Raw genomic sequence first — 25,244 nt, 5'->3', positions numbered from 1 at the left:
TATTTTCTTCACATAGCGCCTCTCGACGACACACTTTTTGGATGTACACATAGGGTGATTTATATTTTGGTTCTTTTGTAACAAAATGCTTAGTATTTTCACATATAGCTGATTTTCAATTGACGGAGTTTGATTCACTCTTTATATTAAGACACATATCTCATTTTGGCCAAAAATTGCACATAGCGGTTTTTGGAGGCGCAACGACGATATGGTGCATGTTTTGAGCAATTGTTGCGTTGAAAAGTAATAAACTTAACAATTACATTTTAATGTTGCAACCCTCCATCTCTTGAAAAATAATAAATTTGAGCAGTAGTCAGAATTGGTCTTTCTGTCACCTTTCCAGTGAGAGGTCACGCGCCATATTGTTGCATTTGGTTTTCGCCCTCCTTAAAGGGCTACATTTTGCATATTGCTTGAAATACATTCAAACATTGACATGTCACGGGAATTTTTTGAAAAATTATTCAGTTCCAGTCTCCACCCTGTATATTATTACATTCAATGTCGACACATGTATGTGTTAGGTTTTTCCATATGATAATTAATACCACATCTTACCATACTGCTTCGTTTTCACGGGAATCGGTGGAGTAGTAGCACCTTCACCTCTTTGGGACCTAGCGGCTAACCAAACATAATAAATTGTATCTGGATATAGTCCTGTTAAAGTGTATGTCTCTGATATGGGTATACGTCTATGATGTTTTTGTTTAGCATTGGTATCATTCCAGTACAGTTCATAACTGACTATGCTTTCTGCCAAGTATGTTGGTTTACTCCATTGTAATGCCAATGAAGTTTCTCCAATATCTGAGGTACGCAAATTACTAGGCTGTTTTGGTACACCTGAAAGTTATAGAAGAATGTTAGAAACCAATTTTTATATTTAAAGGAGAGATCATAAATATCTATTTACTTATTTAGTTAATTAACTCTTACATAATTTTCCAGTTAATTGAAGAAAAAAAAATGTATAGTAATGTAAATTTAGTTTTAAAATTTTTATCAAACACTAAGTATAACAATGGCATCAAAATTTATACAAATTGTTTGCAACACAAAGAACGTATTTAGTTTTTCTTTTTTTGGGTATTTTTCATGATGTAATTTCAACTCAATAATTAACAAATAATAATGACTGTCCTGCAAGGATTAGTAGTTTTTTTAAAGAAATATATAGAGTGTCCCTGAAAAGTATGGACAATGCTTGACCACAGGTTCCTCGGATGAAAATAAGACTATTTAGTCTAACCTACTTATATACAAAAATGCACGCATACTGAGGTATAACCGAGGGATGTTTCGCTGTCTAGATTTTGTACATCAAAATGCATTCCCCGAGAAAAAGCACGAAATTAAAATGCCGAAATTCCACAATCCTCGGTATGAAAAAAAATTTCCGAAATACCACCGTAATGTCCCCGAAATGCCAGAAATACCAGAAAATGCCTCTAAATGCCAGGAAATATTCTTGATATACGTTGTAAATATGTAATTCATATTGTTTCAATAAAACCTGTTTTAACAAATCTGCAGCCTTTATTTTTCCTTGAGGTAGAATAATTCTTTTAGACAACAAAACTTGCTATTATTAAAAGAAAATATATTTAAAAAATAAGAAAAATGGAAAAATTACTTGTTTTACATATGTTTCTAAGATAAATAGTTTTCAAATTATTTGAAAAAAACTTGGTTATCTGTTTTATATTTAGCTATATCTCAGTAGGCGTGCACTTTTATACAGGGTGTCCCTGAAAAGGATGGACAACGTTTGACCACAGGTTCCTTGGATGAAAATAAGACTATTTAGCCTAACTTACCTATATACAAAAGTGCACGCCTACTGAGATATAGCCTTTTAAATATAGAATAGATAACCTATTTCTTTCAAATAATTTGAAAACTATTTTTCTTAGAAACTTCAAATTTGGTACACTTATTTTTTTATATAAGGGCAAGGTAAATATAGAATTTGGAGAGAATACATATACAGGATGTTCTATTTTTAGTGCCTGTGCGCCGCTGGCTATTCCGTAACTTTTTTATGTGTATGCCAATGACGACAGAATTTATATTTTAAAAAATAAGCACTATTTTAGAAGATTTTTTTGCTCTTACAAAATTTCGATATCGTTTATGGATTTCGAGTAATATTCACATTTGTTATACATTAAATATAGGCAAAAATTCCGCTTTATAAAAAATTATTTATAACCTCATGCAGCCTCAAAGCAGGGAATAATAATGAAAAAACGTCACATTAAAAAAAAGAACTACACATTTTTGATATTAGTATTATCAATCAATAAAATACAAATCTACACTAATATTTTAAATAAACAATAGCAACTAATAATGTAAGAAAGTCAACATTCACATTTTAAATAAACTGATATTTGTAATCACATTAAAATAATATTACAGTAAATGCTCAAAGTTACTTTCTTGTTCTTAAACGCAAACATTAGTTCTTCGAAAATTAGAAATTATCCAATAATTGTGCATTACCTCTCATAACATTAATTTCATGTTGTATTCTTTCCTATATTCGTTTTCTGTATTTACTGAAAAATTATTTTAAACTGTGGTCCTCAACGCTCCCCAAATGAAATAATTACATGGGTTTAGGTCCAGGGATCGAGGTGGCCATTTTAAATGGGCATTATTTCCTCTACCTATCCACCTGTTAGACCTTTAATAACCTGTAATACCTACCTGTACCCTGTAATACCTGTAACCTGTAATAACTGGTCTTTTAATACTCTATTAAAGGAACTTTTTGAAAGCCAACCTCTGCCGCTAAACGCCTTTTATTTACTTGAGGAATTTCTGCGACCCTTTCCAAAATTTGTTCCTCCAGCTGAATAATTCCGGCCGTACATTATTATCCAGGATTTAATGTTACAGGTAAAAAACGTCCTGTTTCCCGAAGGCGTCTCTCCGCATTAGCAAATGTTTTGTATTCTTCGATTAGGAAATCTTTCAGCATATGTTCGAACAGTAGCACAACAATTTCTTTCAAAATAACCCAAAATTACTAACATATCAGTTTGTTCAGCAAAAGTATAAATTGCAATAAAAAACAAAGTAAGCTAAAATTAAATCACAGCTAGCTTGACACAGAACATTTTAATTATTGTTATGAATTTGTTTCTCTGTTATATGGCACCTCGTACTAGAATATCTTAAACTGATTTTATATTATTTAATGTGTAAAAATGCCAATTTTACTCGAAATCCATAAACGATATCAAAATTTTGTAAGAGGCAAAAAATCTTCTGAAATAGTGCTTATATTTAAAAATATAAATTCTGTCGTCATTGGCGTATATACAAAAAAGTTATGGGATAGCCAGTGGCGCGCAGGCACTAGAAAGAGAACATCCTGTATATGTATTCTCACCAAAGTCTATATTTACATTGCCCTTATATAAAATAATATGTGCACCAAATTTGAAGTTTCTAAGAAAAATAGTTTTCAAATTATTTGAAAACATCTAGGTTAGCTGTTCTATATTTAGAAGGCTATATCTCAGTAGACGTGTATTGTATATAGGTAAGTTAGGCTAAATAGTCTTGTTTTCATCCAAGGAACCTGTGGTCAAGCGTTGTCCATCTTTTTCAGGGACACCCAGGTAAGTTAGACCACTACAATTCTTGGATAGTATGCTGGAATACTATCTAAAAGTATGGAAAGAACTGATTCGAAAATTTTTTGAGATTATTTAATTGATTCACTTTGATGAAAAAAAAACAGCCGTAACTGTAATATTTGAACCACTTTTCTCTTAGTAAATGTTAACTTACAGAGCATATATATATATGATTATAAACCTTATAAATGTTAATAAAAGGACTGACTAAATACAAACCTAGTTGTGTTTTAACATCAACTGGTAAACTAAGGGAACCATGCCCTACAGATGTGCATGCTTGAACTTTAATTGTGTAGATTGTGTGAGGAATAAGCTCACTAATTGTTGTTAACCCATTGTTAGCCACCATTTTTGATTCCCATTGCGTTATTGGCAGTTCAGAATTTGTTGTGTAATACACTTTGTAAGTCTAAAAAATAATGTATAAGTTAATTTGTAACTGTTACAATGTTGCTCATTGGTCCAAGAAGTATTTGGAAAAATATTTAAAAAATATTATTTCGTATTATAACCATATTGTATATAATAAATTACAAATTAAATTCTAAAACATCCACCAGAGTTTTTTATCTTTTGATTTTATGTGAATATATAGGATGAGTCATAATTAGGTGTAAAAAATGTAACCAAAACCTCCTCAGACCAAAATAAAGTAATTAAGCAAATATACTCAGACCAAAATGCTTCCTTAAAAAGCTACAGCCCTTCTTAGAATGTTTTTATTTATTTTTTATATGTTAACTGTTACCTGTTTAAGGTATTTATTTGAAACTTTGGGCAAAGAAGTTTTTGGTACAGCCTAATATGAATGTAAGCTTATTTTTATCTAAAACATATAGATTGCTAAGAAGATGATAAAAAGTGATTTGTTTTTTTTTTGTTGAACTTTTTGTTCATTTGATTTTGAGAAAATGTTTGTGCTTTTTGTAATGTTACTTTATTTACTGTACTGTATATCGTGAAAATACTTAGTTCCTGAGAAAAATCGATATTAATTTTCTGCTGGATATATTAGACATAGGCAGTCGAGTATTTAATGGTTCTAATTAACCGTTACTGTCTGTTAAATTTGAAGCTGAATTCATATTTTTAATAATTCAAACTAATTTACTTCTATTAAAAAGTCACAGTCTATTGATATAGTTATCTGAGTTTAGTATGACAAAACTATATCCACATGCACAGGACCATATCTTAGAGGGTGTTACCCTCTGAGTTGGGGTAGTAAATTTTAAAAAGATTAAAAAACTTTCAAATACTTGTTTGTCTATAAGTGATAACCTGATAACTGCAGCAGAAAATTAAAAATATTTTTTGTCAGGAACTGTGTACTTTAGCGATAACCTACAAGTAGGTATATTTTTTTTACAGTAAAGTGGTTCAAAAAACACCTAGAAAAAACAAAAGAAATTGAGTAAGAAAACAACGACTGTTCAAGATGTTCTTAGTCGCCCTATGTTTTAGGTAAAAAATAAGAATATCTTCATGTAGATATCTGGAGCGACTCTGACGTCACAGCAGCTGTGGACTGTATTTCTTTAGTTTTGTATGGATTTCTGTAGGAATTTGGACTTGGAGAAAAATAAAATAACAGGCATATTAAATTAGTGGCTTTATATTTTAAATAATTTTAATCAATTGTGTATTCTGGATTATGAAAATCAGTAACGAACTGTAAATAAGGTGCTATTTTGGTTTGACCTATTAACCTTATTATTATTATTTGAATTGATGAATATGTTTGTTACTTTGAAATTATAATTGGGTATTTTTTTATTCTATCCTTTATTACAGAAGGTTGATCACTAATTATATGGCAAATATATACAGGGTGTTTGGAAAAGTTTGTACAAAATTTAAGGGGGTGAAAGTAGAGCCAAATGTAGTAAAAAAAGTTCCTATAAACATTGGTCCTCCGGAGCAGCGTTACTGAGATATGGCCCTCCAAAGGGGTCTTATCATTTGGATATTTTTTAAAATAACTTTCTTTCTGATTAAGATAACGGAATGAAAATTGTAGGTAATAATTATACCATAAGAGTCTTTAACTACCATAAGTTTCATCAAAATCGGTTATAAATGAGGATAGTTTTGTAACTACTCTTAACAGAAATGTTTCGATTTTTTTTTATTTCTTTGAATTATCAAGCAAATAATATTATTTTTTAATGAATTAGATTTTTTTGAAGAAAAAATGTATCTACTTTTTTTTCTAATTCTGCGTAGTTTAGTCAGAAATAATTATTTTTTAAATAATGCTCAGGACAGTAACTTTTTTTAAACATTTTCACATAGTGGGCATCTTTCATAGTGACAGTTTCATTGTAATGATACTAATAATTGTCACTTTCGCGTGCTATGATTTAAATTCTTATGTTTCTTTATTTTCTTATAGTCCAATTAAATAAGCCTTTAAATCGAAATTTTGGTCAGCTTGCCTGAATTTTTGATATGAGTTAGTTTGGGGAATGTTATAACAACAAATTAACAGAGCTAGGGAGGCTAGAAGTTAAGGGAAATTTAAAAAAATCATAAGCAGAAAAATGAATGAATTTTGTAATTTTTTTTTCGATCTACTCTAAAAAATGTATCCTGTCTTTTCAAATATATTTTAATTTTTAATAAGAAAGTTATAACAATTTCAAATTTGTTGTTCACCCCCCTAAACACAGATTTTAATGAAAACCTCGAAACAGGTCAATTTAATTTTGTCAATTTGTTTACATAAATCATATTTTTAAATCTTTTTGAGTAAATATGATTTTTTTTATAAATAAAAAATTTAGTTTTTCTGAAATAAAAAATAAAAGTAGCAACCCCCAAACACAGAATAACTTGTGAAATATTTGTTTTTTATCATAAGTAATTTCCATTTTGTTTAATTTTAAAATATTGATTAGAACCCCAGATATTTTGAAAAAACTGTTTTGGGGGCGAACTTTGAGGGTGTATTTCACCCCGTAAATATGTTTTTCCGCCGATAAAAAAAAATATGTCTCTTTACATTTTTTAGAGTAAATTGAAAAAAATATTACAAAATTCAATCGTTTTTCTACTTGTTATGATTTTTTAAAGTTCTGAAATCTTCCCTTAACTTCTAGTCTAGTCTAGTCTAACTCTGTTAATTTTAATAATACAAGAAAAAGTCAAGATTGCATTTTTATGTAGAATTGTATGCTTTACAACTTTTTTTCTAGCCCTTACCCGTTTTGAGTTATCTTGAAAAACCCCTTTGTTTTTATCTTTTTTCACCCTTGGCCAGGGGTTGAACAAAAAATTACTGTCACTTATTGTTTTAACATTCCCCAAACTAACTTACTTATATAAGTAATTCAGGCAAGTTGACCAAAATTTCGATTTAAAGGCTTATATAATAATTGGACTACTTATTAGTTGTGATCTTTGTGCTCAACTTCGCATTTCACTTTTTACAGCCATGAACCATTATGCTTTTACTAACCGTGAATATGCCGATACTCTTTTTGAGCCGCCAGACTATTTCCATCAGAGAAACCATAAAATAAAATGCGTATCGGCATATTCACGGTTAGTAAAAGCATGATGGTTCATGGTTGTAAAAAAATCGAATGAAATGCAAATTTGATCACAAAGATCACAACTAAGAAAATAAAGAAACATAGCAATAAAGAAAACATAGCACGCGAAAGTGACAATTATTAATATCATTACAATGAAACGGTCACTGTAAAAGACGCCTACTATGTAAAAAAGTTACTATTCTGAGCCATATATTATTTAAAAAGTAATTATTTCTGACTAAACTATGCAGAATTCGAAAAAAAAAGTAGATACAATTTTTCTTCAAAAAAGTCTAATTCATTAAAAAAATAATAGTGTGCTTGATAATTCAAAGGAATAAAAAAAATTTGGAAACTATCCTTATTTATAACCGATTTTGATGAAACTTATGGTAGCTAAAGACCCTTATGGTATAATTATTACCTACAATTTTCATTCTGTTACCTTAATCAGAAAGAAAGTTATTTTAAAAAATATCCAAATGATAAAACCCCTTTGGAGGGCCATATCTCAGTAACAGTGCTCCGGAGGACCAATGTTTATAGGAACTTTTGTTACTATGTTTGGCTCTACTTTCACCCCTTCAAATTTTGTACCAATTTTTCCAAACACCCTGTATTTATGTAAACAGGAAAAAAGGCGATGTCCTTTAATTGTACTGCCAAACTTTTACTGGATGTTTCTTGGTTAAAATTAACACAATATGTTCATTGTTCATAAATGTAGCATGACGATAATTAATAAAATTATTACTAATCTTGAAAATTTTTACTAAATGACACAGTTCATGAGTCAAGTTAATTAAAAGGCATATTATCAAGTAACTGCATATAATGTCGCAATCAAAACTAACAACTTTTTTCTGTATAATTACTGTTGTTACTATTGTAAAAATTACTTACCAGCACATAACCATTGGATGTTTCTGGTTCATCCCAATTTATTACCAAAGTGCTGGAGCTGAGAGGACGTACTTGAACATTTCTTGGGGCACTTCCTAGATCTAATAAAAATAAAAGCAGTCTATGTTATAACGGATGTTTTTTTTTAATCTGAAACTTTCAAATATCTCGAGAAATAAGCACCCTACGAAAAAAACATTAGTAATCCAAAAATCACTCCGCGGAGAAAATACATTAGTGTTAAAATTTCTTTCCCGACCCCATGTAGATGGGGATGGGGGTAACTTTGAAATCTTAAATAGGAACGTCCATTTTTTATTGCAGATTCGAATTCTATGACTAAATTTTTTTTTTTTTTCATTTACCCTGTAGTAGTAGTAGTAGTAATAGTAGTAGTAAAAGGGGCGGCCTCAGCCTGGCAATTAGGCCACGAGTGGGCCCTTTTTGCTTACCCCGCCGTCCCATCGTCTAACCACTCTCTGCCTCTGACCCTCCTCGAACCTACCCGACGCCCTGATGAGCGCCAGGATTTTGGTCCATGGAAGGTCTCTCACCTCAACCCCTTGCAGCTCTTCAGCACCAAAGACTTTATGTCTTATTCTCCCAAAGGCTGCACATTGTCCCAGAAGGTGGACAGGGGTGTCTTCCCCTTCGCCACATTTCGGGCATTTCATTTACCCTACTGAGAACCTATGTATAAGATTTTGCTATGTGTTTACAATAAAAAATACGACGTTTTATGTAAAAAAAGCGAGACCTTTGCAAATTTCGAATAACTGGGAAATAAACTACATTTAGCTTAACCCAGATACAATGACGGCGACGTGGACATAGTAGTTTTCTGTTTCCTTCGGAGTGCTTGATTAAAATGAGTTATTTCTTTCTTGTACGTTTATTTTGTGATTTTGCAGTTACAAAAATCACGAAATGAAAACATAAAACAATTTTATGAAAATTGTTTTTAACAAAAGAAATGGTATTCTTAAAACAAAATACAAACAAATACATTACTTAATTTAAAAGCCGATTTAATCAAGCACTCCAAGAAGTCATAAGCGAGGGAAATCGCGTTGACTAAGTATCCCAAAAGGAGTAGGTAATTGTAAATTTGAGAAATAAAATTTAAGCCATTAACATTTCTACAGCTAACAATTTCCCAGTTTTCCGAAATCTACAAAATGAATAACCTTTTTTAGCGACGAATTTCGAGTATTTATTTTTATTGCAAACACATTGCAGAATCGTATGCATAGGTTCTCAGTGGGAGAAATCGAAACGACTGAATTTTGTCAATCACAGCGCCATGTACCATGGATAAAAAAAAATGATTCAGACAAATCCCACGTACTTTTAACCACAAAATCCGAATCTGCAATAAAAAAATAGGAGTTCCTATTTAGATTTCAAAGTTACCCCCCGACTCAGCTGCAGAAAGGAGGGGGAGCTAATGTTAGCACTAGTGTATTCCCTGCATATAAATTGTTTAAATTTTGATTATAGGCATAGAGTGCTTATTACTCGAAATATTTGAAAGTTTCAGGTTAAAAAAAAACACCTGGTATAATTAGATGTAATTAGTCAAGAAATCATCAAAATCCGCTATATTTGTGGCATCTTTTATATGTATAAGGTATCCTGAAATGTAAGAGTTAAGCTTGATAGAACTATAGAAATTAAAGAAAACAGTTCCCTTAAATATGCAAACACAAATGCTTAGTTTCCGAGGTATAGGGATTTCAAGAAGAAATTATCAAAAATATTACTTTTTGTATATTAAACGTTTAAAGATAAACAAATGTAAATTTAAATGTTTTATCTCTTATAAGACTATGAACCAGATTCAAGCAGGAGCAGATCAAAATAGGGGCGTTTAAATGAAATTTTGTGCTATTACTCATGATGTACATTTTAAAAATTATTTATGACCAGAACTTTACAATTTGGATTTTTTTTACTAATAACTTATATACACTATACACTATATTATATACATATAATATCACTTTTTTGAATTACATTATCAGTAACAAGCACTTTCATAAACTTAAAATAACTCTAGAATTACTCGTTTTTCAAAATGTACAGATTTTTTTTTTTTCTAGAGATATGATTATCTAGTTGATTTTTTCCAAGTATTAATGAATTGGTCACCTTGTATTTTTGCAGATTGTCGTAAGATACCTACAGTTTATGGCATTTGACTCGAATTTGAATTTGAATTTTACAGAACACCTCTAATTAAAAGATTAATATAGAAACCAAAATATATGACAAAGTATTTTTAAATAAAAACAGTGTTAATAACTGTTAATATCATCAAGTAATATATTACATTAATTTGTATATAATAAATATATGTTATTAATTGACACAATTAGACTTAGGATATCTCAATTATTCAGTTAATTTCAAAATAAGTTCTTATAGACCGTGAGCTAGCGCACATGAGTGTGGCGTCATCGAAAAATGTCTGGCATTTTGAGGTCTGAAAAAGGTAAGTTAGTAATAGTAATGCAAAATGTCAGACAAAAATAAATCGTTTAAATTAGAAAAAAAACAACAAGTTTTTATTAATTTTTGTAACTTTTCAATTCATTTTTCACCCCTATGAACTACCCTTTCGGCTATTGAAAACTGTCTGGCATTTGAAAATTGTTAGGTACTTCCAGACACTTTAATATGAGTGAGAAACTAATTATTTTATGCAAAAGGAAATTAATTTTCCAAATTTTCGAACCCTTATTTTCATTAACTAACTTCCTAACCTTTTTCAGACCTCAAAATGCCAGACATTTTTCGATGACGCCACACCCATGTACGCTAGCTCACGGTCTATTATGTGCCTGCAGAAATGTTTAGGTATACCTACACGAAAATATCAGAAATATATCAAAACACTGCTAGTTTATAAATATTAAAATATATTTTATATTATTCTAAACGTTTTACCTAGGCATGAAATCATAAGTAAGCCAACGAAAAAATGTAACAAAATATTCATAACAGACATCATCACATAACAGAGGTAGGGTACTTCAAGTGGCACAACACATTTAAAAAAATAGCACTATGTATCTAAACTCGCATTCTTATTCTTCTAATACACATTAAATATTTAAAAAACATCACAAACACTACATATTATTAATACAATAAACAAACCAGTCAACTAGTAAACAACTCAAATGACAAATGACAGAAATGTCACAAACAGTGTTGTCACCACAGATCAAGAAAAGACATAGATACATAATTTATACCTATGTGGCTTGAAGCCAAAGTAGTTCATCGGAAGGGTGAGGAAGTTGTGTTTACATTCCCTCATGGGCAGTGGCGTATCATTTTATAGGGGCTGATTGCAACTAAAATAACAAGTTTAATAATTATAATTGTAAATTTTATTTTCCGCAGATAAACTAGNAAACACTGCTAGTTTATAAATATTAAAATATATTTTATATTATACTAAAAGTTTTACCTAGGCATAAAGTCGTAAGTAAGCCAACTACAAAAATTAACAAAATTTTCATATCAGACATCATCACATGTACTTTAAGGTACTTCAACGGTCGTAACAGATTAAAACACATTTAAAATTAAAAGAACATCATGTATGATAAACTAATCGGTTAACCAGTAAACAACTCAAAAGACAAATGATATAAATGTCATAAAACGCTTAGAACTCTTAAACTGAGGTTTATGATAAAACGGGATTTGATTAAACACCACAGTCGGAGGTTACCATATAGTTCAAATTCCTTTGTAAGAAAGATTAATCAGTTTTAGGTGGGGATGGCTATCCGAAATTGTAACTGATCCGTTGGAATAGGTATTTGTGCTGTGGACTATGTAACTGATTCGAGTGATCAACCGGAACAGGTCCGTGTTATGCTAAAGTCTGGGACTGTACTCGGACTCGAAACTCGAACTCTAAAATATTGTAGTTTGAGAATTTTAAAAAGCGATTCCAATTTACATTGAAGGACCTTGTACCTTAGCGCAGCTCATATTAGAAAAATATTAATTATTATTTATTTATTTAGAACATACCCTCCAAAAGTTTAACAAAACCAATTATAGGGTGGAAAAGTACACAGCTTACTGGCAGATTGTTAACGTCGAAGTATAACGATTAAGGCAAACATGCCTTAATCAATTGTTGCTCCTTTTCGTTCTACAGGGTGTTAAAGTTGAAAAAATATTTTCTTTTTTTATCTATATTTTAAGTATGTATGGACCGATTGTTTTGAAAATTTGTAGTTTTACGTTTTTTGAGGAGGCAAATAAGAATATGCAAACAATGTTGGGGTCACGTCTAGAGGGCGCTAGTTATACTGTCCTATCAATGTAAAAATCTGTATAACTTTTTGTATTTTACAATTTTGAATTTTTTAACTGCAAATTATTGACCCCCGTTCAATTCTAAATAAAAAAGGTGTACTAGTTACAAATCGATAAACTAAACCTTTTTCGAGATACAAACCTTTTAAGTTTTTGAGATTCGGCGGGAATTCAATTAGAAAATTAGCAGGTCTTAAGATACCAAGCCTGAATTAAGAATTAAGACAAACATTACAGCAATTGCAGATTTTATTATGCATATCTTAACAAATTATTAACTACCAGCGACTTCAATGCACTTTCTTGGCCTTTTATTTTTTTGTCTAATGTTAAATAAAGTTCTATGTTGTTTAATAATATGAACTGATTCTTGAATGTTTGTCCACAGTTGTTCATGGCCATTAATAATGTTTTTGTAAACTAAAGATTTAAGATATCCCCAGAAGTAAAAATCCAGCGGATTTAAAACAGGACTACGTGCAGGCCAAGGTACTTCTCTACCGCGTCCAATCCAACAGTGCGGAAAAGATATCTATTAAGATTAAGATATTCACTTCTCTTAAAAATAACGACAAGGAAAAAACTACTTTCTAATCAAATTGAGTAGAAGATAATATGGTATTGTAGTGACAACTGTCAATTTATTGTGTCCATGCCTACTACTTTAGAAAAAATAATTTTCTAATTTAATTCTCGTCGAACCACAAAAACTTAAAATGTCTGTATCTCGAAAACAGTTGAGTTTATCGATTTGTAACAAGTAACCTTTTTTATTTAGAATTGAACAATTTCTAGTTAAAAAATTTAAAACTGTAAAATATAAAAAGTTAGACATATTTTTACATTGACAGGACAATACAACTAGCGCCCCCTAGACGTGACCCCAACACTATTTGCATATTCGTATTTGCCACTCTCTCGCGTGCTGGCCGTTCATTAACGTTAACTACTGCTAGCGCATATATTACATGAATTATTATCAATGTAAAACTTTTTTAAAATAAAAGTTTAACCCTTAATTGTTTAACCTTTAATTGGCTCTAAAATCCCGGTTCAATACTTCCAATAGTTAATTAACAATTAACGTTATAAAATCTTGGGAAAAGGAGGTGTAGGTGATTTCTCTTCTTTTTAAATTACTGTAAAAATAAGCTCTATTTAATGCAAAGAGAGCGAATTCCCGAGCGGCTTTTGCCTGACCCTGAAATAATTTGTTAATAATGTTGTTTTGCATGTCCTACTTTGTTAGTTTTAAAGGGTAATTTAATTTCAACTTTTTAGTTTAGTAATTAGACAATTAGTTGCAAAAAAACGAACGAAATTAATTAACAAGTACCTGCAGCAATTTCACGGATAATTGCATCAGCCTTTGGTACACTTGTTGGTCTTTGAACTGACCGTCTTTTCCATAAATTTCATCAACATCCATCGCTTTTTGCAATAATAATTCGCAATTTTTGAAAACTAATTATTCCGCGTATTTATAAGTACCTTTAGGTATGGGTATAACTAGATGGATTTCACAGGGTCTAACGACACTTACAGTGTACGATAATTCAATAAACAACGAAATCTAAATAAAAAAATGTATATACATTTGGAACGAATACACTGAAGATGAAGTTTTCGAGACAAAACGTCTGAATTTGGTTCGGTCTGAGGCAGTACAGTATTGAGGGTCATGAAGGCTTGCAAAAAATGTAATAAAATTTCTAGGGTCGTATTTAAAAAAATTAAGTTGATGATGGTCCAGGAGAGACGAAACGTTACATACAAAAATTGATTATGCCACTCGATAGAGGACAAAAAGTGGCCATGAGAATGTGTTGTTCTTTTTTCAATATCACCTCAAACAAGGCTGAAATGAAACCCCCTGTAGTGGGAACCGAATTTGTAACAGCCTGTGTATGATATAATATGATGATATTAATTATTTATAATAATATTTTATAATTTTATTTTTCTTAATAAAAACGATCTTTATCGAGTGTTGCTTTTCGTGGAATTACTTTATCTACACTTGTTATAGTGTGGTTTAATCTACTATTTTTAGTTGAACAAAAAGTACTTTTGCATTTTATGTAGAAAAAAATAATTGTATGATCCACTTTTCTACTTAAAATTTGTAGTTTAAACTGTCAAAGTGGAGGAAATATGTTACTTATTGATTTTGCAATTAAAATGGAAGAACAAATAGATATAGTTGCGCTTGTAGTATGCCCTTCATCATAACTTGAGGATTGATTTAATTCAATTTACTACAAGGAAATCTACGATTTCCGCAAGGATTTGCATGAAACTTGGGGAGGCAAGTAGCAGCCACTTAAAGATTTCTTTTGAGCTATCCGTATTGCGTGCCCCGAATATCACCAGGTGACTGGTACGGATCTCCACATTTCGTTCCCTTAGGTATATATATTTCATTTTAGTTGAGGTTACTTTTAGAAGTTTCGACATGAAAAGCGGATATAAATTTATGTAAATTGTAAATATCGATCTAGGAGAATTTATGAAAATGGCGGGGGGTTCTGTATAAAGCCATACGTATTGCGGGTTTCGGCCTGGAAATAGCTTCTTTTAATTGTGCCTCCTCAAATAAAAGTAAAAAGACGCACAAAAAGCATTTCTCCAGAACGTGTAGGTGCCTTTGAGTAAATCGTTTTACCGCTCAGGAAGCCTTTGAACGAAGTCGCTGCGAAAATTGGACTGAATAAGTAATAAGATCGTGCATGTTTTTTCATTTACCTTTCACATTTAGAAAGGTATTAAGTCAGTGTTAATTAATTAAACAAGAGGTATAAGTACACTAAGAAAATGAAAACCATTAAAGTGCCATTTTCCGTAATGGTAACGTTTTAAACGTTAGATAAAGAAAAAATATTTACAATAAAATGATGACGTATATGTTTGCTTAGTTCAACTGATTTTTTCATTTAATATCCCAGTCATATTCTTTAGAAAAACGTTTTAAAGTCGAAACACCATTTAAAAAGCTTTATTTTTTAGTTCAGTCAACTTAAAAATGTGACGTTTCAGTTAACGAAAGAATAAACCTTTATTATTATTATTGTTATAATTTTTAGTATTAATATTCCTCAATTCTATATTTCAAAATTACGTTTGATTAATAGTAAATTTCTCAACACAGTATTCATAAAACAAATACCTACCTTAGATATCGATTAAAAAAATTTATTTGCAAATTTGCAACATCTCAGTTTTTATATTTTCCTGAAGTCCTGGTGTGTTTATTTTGTTCACCAAAATAAATTTCATATTTTTCCAGCGATAAAAAAGTTCTTATTTTGAAAATACTGTTTGAAATGCGTTACATTTTAAAGCATATGTGATCGAAGGTAAAACATAATTTCTTGAAAACAGGTCCATAAATCCAAATTTAAAATATGAATAAGATATCTCGAAATACTTTTAAAGAGATGTATTCAAAGTAAGTACTTATGTCTTTCCCTATTCAGTCATTAATTACTTAAAAATAAAGTAATAAGTAGTAGTAGTAGTAATAAGTACACTGAAAGAAATGGGCTTATTAAACTGTTTATCTAGAATAATGTGTATAGCGCATATTAAAACTTTTATAACCAATATACAACTTTTATTAAAAAAAAGCAATCATCTCCATACTCATTATTCAATGAGTTTAACTGGAAGGTGCTTAATACACCTTATGCATCTATGAAATAAAGGTTATAATGAATTACTTATACATTATTAGGTGTTATAGACTTTATGTTCCAATTGTATAGTAGGGAAGATTTGTTGTATAAAGACCAGTATCCGAATTTGTATATAACAATTATATTAACAGAATTATTCGTTCTTATACTGAATATGTTTCCGTTTTTAACGTGTAAAACGCGTCTTATAATGGTTAAGTGATCGTCACCTCTCCGTGCATAATCGGTTATGATCGTAAAATTTCCGACAGTCCGCTGTGCATCGACTTACGAATATTACACGTCTAGTTTGATGAAAATAGACGGTATAGGCACATGTTTTGTGGGATACATGATCATATCGCGTTGTGTGAAATGGAAAATTATGTAAGTATCTAATTGTTTTATGGCTTGTAATTGTTTTGTTTTTCAAATGTAAATCTTGTCTAAATCTTAAAAATTATTATCTTGTAGGTATGCCCTATTAGAAACCGCCGATTGAAGTTTTACATAAGATGGAGGAACAGAACGCTAGCGGTGACAAAGAGGAGCATGGGTATAAAGTCAAGCAACTAGAGGGAATAGAATTAGAAGGAAAGATGTTCAACCTATCAGGGGATGCTTCATTCTTATAATGTGGAAAAGTTAAAGTGCCAATTCTCATGTAATACAAGAAAATACGGGTGCATCGTTACTAAGAAAATAAACTGGACAATTTTGGGAGCGATTTGTCATCATTTTTAATGTTTAAAAGTATGTTTTGTGTATGTTTACATTAGAACCTTAGCTACAACAGTTTAATACATTTATTATTATAGTACTTATAACCAGTACTAGATGTTCTATAACGATATGGAACACTTTAATAACAGTTGTTGCTATTATTTCGTAAAGGGTATAAAAAACGTTGTATATTAGTTATACAATAATTTAATAAATAATAAGGTTTATAGTCACTATACAACTGTGCTAGCAGTACGCGTTTTATATCCAATATTCACCTGTTTATCTGTCACATATAGTATACAATGGTCTTATAAGGGCATATATAATTCTAATAAAGAATACAGCGCATTTCTTTCAGTGTAGTAAGTAAGCATTGTCTGAATATATTTTTGGCAAAATGAAATTCTAAAATAATTATGTTAATCTTAAAAAAACAATAAATAATCCACAACTGCTACAATTAAGTTTTCCATACCATTTTGTTATCTAGTAAAATTGTGTACTAAGTCTCAAAACACCAAAACATTTCATATATTTAAAGCTAAAGGGTGATTAGAAAAAATAATAAAAATTAGAAGAACAGTGCCATATATATTTTTTCAAAATAATCGACCCATGTAGTGTATATTACTTACTTTTAGACCTAATTATTTATTTTAAAAAACGCAATATATGATGGTTGTGTCTTCCAGCTGAGGAGTTACTACGATACTTAAATATACTCGTATTTAATATTTCTTGTTCTATAAGAAACATTTATTTTCCTCTGATCTGTAACGTTTTATACTTGAATACATAGAACTGTATTGATATGAAATAAAAGTTGTGTGAAACGAAGTGTAAAGAAAAAACGTATTGTTAGATAAATTAAGAAAAAAAATATATAGCACATAATTATTTTCAACATTTTGGCGAAGGCGCCAGTTAATTCAATAGTGCGACTAATTTCCAGACTAGTATTTTTGTATTAGAGATTGTTTTATGTAATGATGACATTATACTTATATATTATAATACACTGTATTTATTTATTTATTTAATTTTGTAAAGTACAGTAAATATATATAATATATTTCTGAAAAATTTTACTTTAGTTTCACATTTTTTCCTTGCTTAAAATAAAATTAATGTACCTATACAACAGTTTTCATGAAACTTCCATATCTGTTAAAATGATTAGATTCATTATTTAGTAATATTGTACACCTATAAAAACTTTTACTTATATGGAAAATATGTTCTTCGTCAATTTTTAGTTGCGTAAGCATTTCTGTCTATGTCATTCACAGGAATTAAAAAAAAATTGTTGTGAAGCCAAAACCCTGCCTATTATTGATTTTGGAGAGTTTACGATAACAATTTCCCACGCGAAGAAATATTCTCTACTCGACTTAAATTACATTACTGTTTTCCAATATCTGCGGGATACTCAAACGTACGCCATTACACCTAAACATACTGAAGGATGAGAACATCTAACCCTTTTAGTCTTATCATTTAATTCACTTAAATAATTTGCACAGATCATCAGCTAGCCCAACCTTACCTTCTCTTATTTTAGAAGTATAGAGAGTGATTAGCACTTGGTTAAATACTGACCTAGTTACCTACCTATCCCTCAAGTGTATTAATACATGTATTCAGAATAATTTATTCGTGTTTAATGAAATTAGTTTCTATTTCATTTAAGAATAAGACGTGCTTGAAAAAAATTCACGCAAGATTTGAATTTTGCGCCATTTGTGTGATAAAGTGTTGCCAACGGCAACTGACAGCTGACAGTTCAGAGTTATTAGAAATGAAGAGCTACACGAAAGAACAACTTGTTTTCATTATTAAGCTATAATTTAAAAAATAATGAAGATTTGTGATTTAACTTGCCAACTGTGAAGAGATTAATTGTGAAATTCAAGGAGGCTGGATCAATTAGTGATCTTAAACACTCTGAACGTCCTTCAACAAGTGGTTCAACATAAAACATCGTACTTAACAGTTCGCGAGAGTATTGCTGAATGCTGAAAGTCTAGGAACAAACAATTCGGCAAGCTCTCTGCAGCTTATTTTCAGGAAAAAATTGCATCTTTATGGTTACAAAGTTCAATTGATTCAAGAACTGACGTTTGGTGTGGATTTTGGGCTGGAAGCATCATGGGACCATTCTTCTGCGAAAATGCGGCTGTTTAGGCAATAATAGCTAATGGTGCCCGCTATTGCGAAATGATAATTCAGTTTTTTTTTTGTCTAAATAGCAGGATATGGATGTAAACGACATGTGGTTTCAACAAGACTGTGCCACATGTCTTATAGCCCTAAAAACAATTCAATAAATCATTTCCTGGTCGTGTAATTTCCCGTTTTGGTGATCAGAATTGGTTGCCCAGGTCATGCGATTTAACGCCGTTGAACTCTTTTCTTTGGGCCGTGTCTTGAAGGAGAAAATTAAGCGCTGTATCAACGAAATTTGGCCTCTTTTATGCAAAATTGTCATGGAATATTTCGACAAGTGTGCGAATATTATGACTTTAAAATTGTGTTAATGTAATCATCATACAGTCTATACAAATTTTGATTGTATTGTCTTCCCTCGGGCTGTTGTAGTTATTATCCTGGTCGTCTGTAGACGTAGGAAGCTGCTTCTGGTGGATGTGGAGCGGTTCTTGAGCAGTTTGACTAGAAGAACTCGAAAATTCGAAAGTATGGAGAAAGGGAGAGGGTCAATTAGGTCAGTTTTCAACCCCCTTCTTTTTTGGCCACAAAAAAGAAAGAAAAACACTTATTTCCAATAACTAATCGATTCCACCGCAAACACGGCCTCCCTCTTCCTTCCTAGTTAGGATCAAGGTCAATTAGATGTCAGATTGAGAAAAAGTGCATTAAATCAAAGGATCTCAGAGTTTAAGTTTTTTGAGTGCGAATCAGAGATTAGTTTGTCTGTATCAGGCTATTTTAAGGTTGCTTCAAGGTTATTTCAAGGCCAAATTGAAAAAAGCTGACCAATCAAGTCCAACCACTTGTTTTACATGATTTTGGGAGTCACTGGGTTAGAATTCGAGGTTAGTTTGTCTGTATCTGGTCGTGTCAGTGTCAAACCAAGCTATTAAGTCTAACCGCCTGTTATATAGGTTCTTGGGATAGCTGAGTTCGAATCCGAGGTCAGTTTGTCTGCATCAGGTCATTTGAGGGTTATTTCAAGGTCGTTTAAAGGTCAAACCAAGAAAAAATCGAGAAATCGATTACCGTTTTTGAAATCTCCGAGTTTGAATCCAAGGTCCGTTTATATGTATCAAATCAGGTTTAAGGTCATTCCAAGGTTAACTTGAGAAAAAAAAAGTTTTCTGGCAGGATTAAAGAGGGCCGATTTTGGACCTCGCTGTATTTCACCGAACCTTATTGGAACCTAAGGACTGAACTGTCCATATATAAACTTCACAAAAACTCATATTTCCTCATACCAACCCATATTACCTCGAATCCACCCGTATTCCTTGTTATTTATTTATATAGGCTAGTGTTACATACACATAAAAGTGTTTACATGCGTCCAAAAAAAAGAAAGTCGTAAATAACAATACACATAATGATAACAATCAACTAACTGTTATACAAATATACATAAACAACAGATAATTAAAATAAATAGACTGAATGAAATGCGTTTTATTCTTTATTCGAATTCTATATGCCATTATAAGACCATTGTATACTATATGTGACAGTTAAACAGGTGAATATTGGATATAAAATGCGTATTGCTAGCTAGTTGTATAGTGACTATAAACCTTATTCTTTATTAAATTGTTGTATAACTAGTATACAACGTTTTTTATACCCTTTACGAAATAATAACTGTTATTACTGTTCCATATCGTTATTAGAACATCTAGTACTGGTTATAAGTTTTATAATAATAAATGTATTAAACTGTTGTATACTCTGTATGAGTTAAAAACATATGACATTAAGTTTTCAGAAGTTTTATTGGATAATTGTAATTACAAGCTAAGGTTCTAATGTAAACACACATAAAACATACTTTTAAGCATTAAAAATGATGACAAATCGCTCCCAAAACTGTCCAGTTTATTTTCTTAGCAACGATGCACCCGCATTTTCTTGTATTACATGAGAATTTGCACTATAACTCTTCCACCTTAAGAATGAAGCATCCCCTGAAAGGTTGAGTTTTTCTCCATCTAATTTTATTTCCTCTGGTTGATTGACTTTATACCCATGCTCCTCTTTGTCACCGTTAACCTTATGTTCCTCCATCTTATATAAAACTTAACATCAGCGATTTCTAATAGGACCTACAAAATAATAATTTTTAAGATTTAGACAAGATTTACATTTGAAAAAACAAAACAATTACAAGCCATAAAACAGATAGATACTTACATTACATAATAATTTTCCATTTCATACAACGCGATATGATCATGTATCCCACAAAACATGTGCATATACTGTCAATTTTCATCAAACTAGACGTGTAATAGTCGTAAGTCGATGCACAGCGGACTGTCGGAAATTTTACGATCATATCCGATTATGCACCGAGAGTTAAAAAACGGAACGTTAAAAACGGAAACATATTCAGTATAAGAACGAATAATTCTGTTAATACAATTGTTATGTACAAATTCGGATACTGGTCTTTATACAACAAATCTTCCCTACTATACAATTGGAACATAAAGTCTATAACACCTAGTAATGTATAAGTAATTCATTATAACCTTTATTTCATAGATGCATAAGTTGTATGACCTTCCAGTTAAACTCATTGAATAATGAGTATGGAGATGATTGTTTTTTTTTATAAAAGTTGTATATTGGTTATAAAATATGCGCTATATACATTATTCTAGATAAACAGTTTAATAAGCCCATTTCTTTCAGTGTAGGATAAACGACATACTAAGATTAATGATAACATTCATATCAGCTCCATAAAGCGCTATACTAACCCACTATACCCCATAACCATTTTGCCATATACACGCACATTTCAATAACAAATATTACTCCGTATAAACCAATATACCCTCATGCGTAGCCATCGTAACCTATACCCGTCTTATTCCATTCCATCTTACCCAATAAACACTATATTCCTTATTATCTCATATTGCTCCATATCAATCCATCTTACCCCATACCCATCGAACCCCATAATAACCTAGGTTACCTCTTTCCAACCCATATTACTCTGTAAGAATCCATATTACCTTATAATAATCCGTATTGCGCCGTAAAAACCTTATCTATTTCGGCCCATACTGACTCTTACCCATAGTAATCCATATTGGCTTGTATAATAATTTTTCATCCTCTATGTACTTTACAAACTCAAAATATATAGTTCATGAAGATTGTAAAAAATAGTTTTTGAATTCATACTAGAAACTTCTTATTGTCTTGTTCTATTATTTTCATCATCTCCCTTCCAAACTATAATCATCGAAAATATTTAACATTCTGCTCTCCTGTTAATATTTTCCATATAAAAACTTCTCACAACTAGTTACCTCTTATGCGTTATTGTAGCTGTGTTTAAACTCGAATGATTTTAAACCAATTTTTAATATCAACAATTTTAGTTTCGGATGAAAACAGAGGAATCTGAAATCGTCTCTCTCTGACCCTACCAGAAGTCCTTTTTCTCAAATCAACCTTGGAGTAACCTTGAACCTTTATTAATACATATAAATGGACCTCAGCGATTATAAGAACGGTAATTGATTGCAGGGTTTATTCCATAAATTAACTTTTTCAAATGACCATAAAATGGCCTTCTAATGACCTGACCTCAAATTTGGACTTATCAACTCCAAATACATGTATAATAGACGGTTAGACTTAATTGCTTGGCTATTCTCAATTTGACCTTGAGACGACCTTCAAATAACCTGATACAGATAAACTGACCTCGGATTCGAACTCAGCGACCCTAAAATCCTGTTTAACATGTGGTCGGACTTGATTGCGCGATTTTTTCTCAATTTGACCTTGAAATGACGTTGAAACAACCTTAAAATGGTTACAAAAACAGACACACAGACAAACACAGGCAGACAAACTAACCTCCGATTCGGAGTCAGCAACCCAAAAACCTAAACTCTTTGACTTTCATCCTGACTAGGAAGGAGGGAGAGGCCCCATTTCGGGTGGAATCGATTAGTTATTGGATATACCTAATAATATATAATAATTTTTTTTTTTTTGGCAGAAAATGAAGGGTCTGAAAACCGGCCTAATTGACCCTCCCCCTTTCCCCAACCATCGCATACTCATCATCTGTTCATTTCGATTCTCTGCTTATCGTAGCTCATCTGAAAGGACAGTAAAGTTATGTGTCTGCGTACAACAGCGTACCCATATAAAGAACTGCTATCCCTAATAGGAACAATAATTAGGTGCATTTTTTAGGAAAATACTATTATATACAGGGTGAGTCAAAATTCACTCCCCAGCGGCGGGATATATACCTATTCTAAAATAAAAAATAAAACAAAAATGTAGAATACTAAAATCTAGAAAGCGGAATCGTTTTCGGAAAATTTTGTAAAGAAAAATTCAAATTTATAATTTTTTTGTTTTTGTTTGCCATTTTGAACTCAACAACAAATACTAAAAGTCAAATAAATATTATACATCACTGTCAAGTAAATCCGTGTCAACAAGATGTTTGTTCGGCCAACTTGATTAGTCAGTCAAATTAATAATTTATTCGAAAACGGCTCCGCTTTCGAGATTTTAATATTCTACATTTTTGTTTTATTTTTTATTTTAGAATATATATCCGGCCGCTGGGGAGTTAATTTTTACTCACCCTGTACAATGAAATAATGTCAATGGTTTCTCACTAAGAGATTTCTGAAATTGTTTTTTGCAAAAATGCGTGAAAAGCACAATTCTTCTTAAGAGTCCATATTTAGGCAACTTGTGTGTTATAAATACGAATACCATTTGTTAACCGTGTGATCGATCATCAGTTAATATTAGAAACCAGATTGATTTTTTAACATTCACAATAACAAAAATCATAAAGGTCAACGTCAAAAGAGGATCTCTAATTTAAGGTCATTTCTGTGACAAGCAGCATCAGCCACCGCCCTGCCCTGCCCTACTGCCTACCCAGCCTTGTTTATCGACTGATAAATGCCAAAGCCAAAGGATTCGTGCCATCGCCGAAATTGCAATGCTTTTTATTTCCCGTCGCTTTTTTATAGACAGCACGCAGTTAGCGTGCCTAAAATTATGTCGAAACACGCAACCGCAGATGGCGATACGAAATTAATGAGGGTACAATCAGTAATTAAATAAAAACACCCAGTTAATTACAGAAACTTAAACAGAAATATTTGTTGATAACAATCTCGCCTGTAATGGAGAGTAGTTATCACTTTGTAAATGATCTATTTACGTTATTTGATTTAGTTTTGAAAATCGAATCAATTCATGACATTATGTTTCTGCATATTATAAAATACAAGGTTCAGAAATATGTAAGTGCAAGTAATGAAACAATTGATGCATTACATAGCCCCACAAAAAAAAAGTCGTGATCTGGATTACTGACCATGGTATTCCCATGTATTTTTCGATACTGAATCCGAATCCAAAGTCAAAAAAATTTGCATACCCCTTAAATTTTTGTGTATAGCCAAAACATCCCTTAAATAGGGGTAAAGTTATGAATATCAATATTATTACGGAAAGGAGTATGAACGGGCACTGTACAACCTTCGTGTTTTCATCTACTATTGCCAAGGGCTTCCCCCGAAGAGACATGATGAAGGGTGAACACAGACAAAGAACCAACCCCATAGTGGAAAGAAAACTACCCTCTGCTAAACAAGGTGGAGGAAGATGTGGGAGATCAAATTATTCTTGTTTTTTTCTGCGCAATGGTCGCAGTGCACTGAGCAGAAGAGCTCTCAGTTGCTTTGCCCGTAGTATTTTATACTTTATATGGAAAATGTAGGTTGATAGACAACATACCAAAAAAACGTAATATAGCTTATTCCTCAAAGGGTTGGAAATCACTTGCCGACACCCTTAAGTCACACATTTTTCTATTCAATGTTTTTGCCTGAATTTTATTACCGCGGGTTCTTGGGGTCGCTGATTACGAATCTGAAGTCCGAATCCGAAAATTCCTGAATAAAAGATGGGGGATCCAATATGTATGAAACAATCGGAAAATATTCAAAATTTGAAGATTACGGCTGAAACTTGTTACTCGGTGGTTTCCAATGTCGCCAATAACGAAGGTTTTAATTCGGAACTTTTTAAATCCAAAATGGTGGACCTATTATAGATTGAAAAATACCATAAATTGGTATTTACCACCCACAGAAAGTTGTGAATGTTTAAAAAATTGAGTCTTTTGA

At 31.4% G+C, this 25,244-nt stretch overlaps 1 protein-coding gene across 1 annotated transcript in view; it reads right to left on the bottom strand.

Moving 5' to 3' along the window:
• The window catches only part of LOC108915344 (tyrosine-protein phosphatase Lar-like), a 115,755-nt gene that overhangs the window by 5,777 nt on the left and 84,734 nt on the right, over positions 1–25,244 (bottom strand). The window contains exons 5-8 of the mRNA XM_023455790.1: positions 19,400–19,518; positions 8,105–8,205; positions 3,879–4,071; positions 565–852 (exon numbers count right to left, since the gene is read on the bottom strand). Coding sequence (XP_023311558.1) covers positions 565–852; positions 3,879–4,071; positions 8,105–8,205; positions 19,400–19,518 — 701 coding nt within the window. The remainder of the gene's footprint in view (positions 1–564; positions 853–3,878; positions 4,072–8,104; positions 8,206–19,399; positions 19,519–25,244) is intronic.

Source organism: Anoplophora glabripennis, unplaced genomic scaffold (assembly GCF_000390285.2).
Source record: "Anoplophora glabripennis isolate ALB-LARVAE unplaced genomic scaffold, Agla_2.0 scaffold922, whole genome shotgun sequence".
NCBI classification, from domain to species: Eukaryota; Metazoa; Arthropoda; class Insecta; order Coleoptera; family Cerambycidae; genus Anoplophora; species Anoplophora glabripennis.
This window is presented reverse-complemented; position numbering and strand designations above follow the sequence as displayed.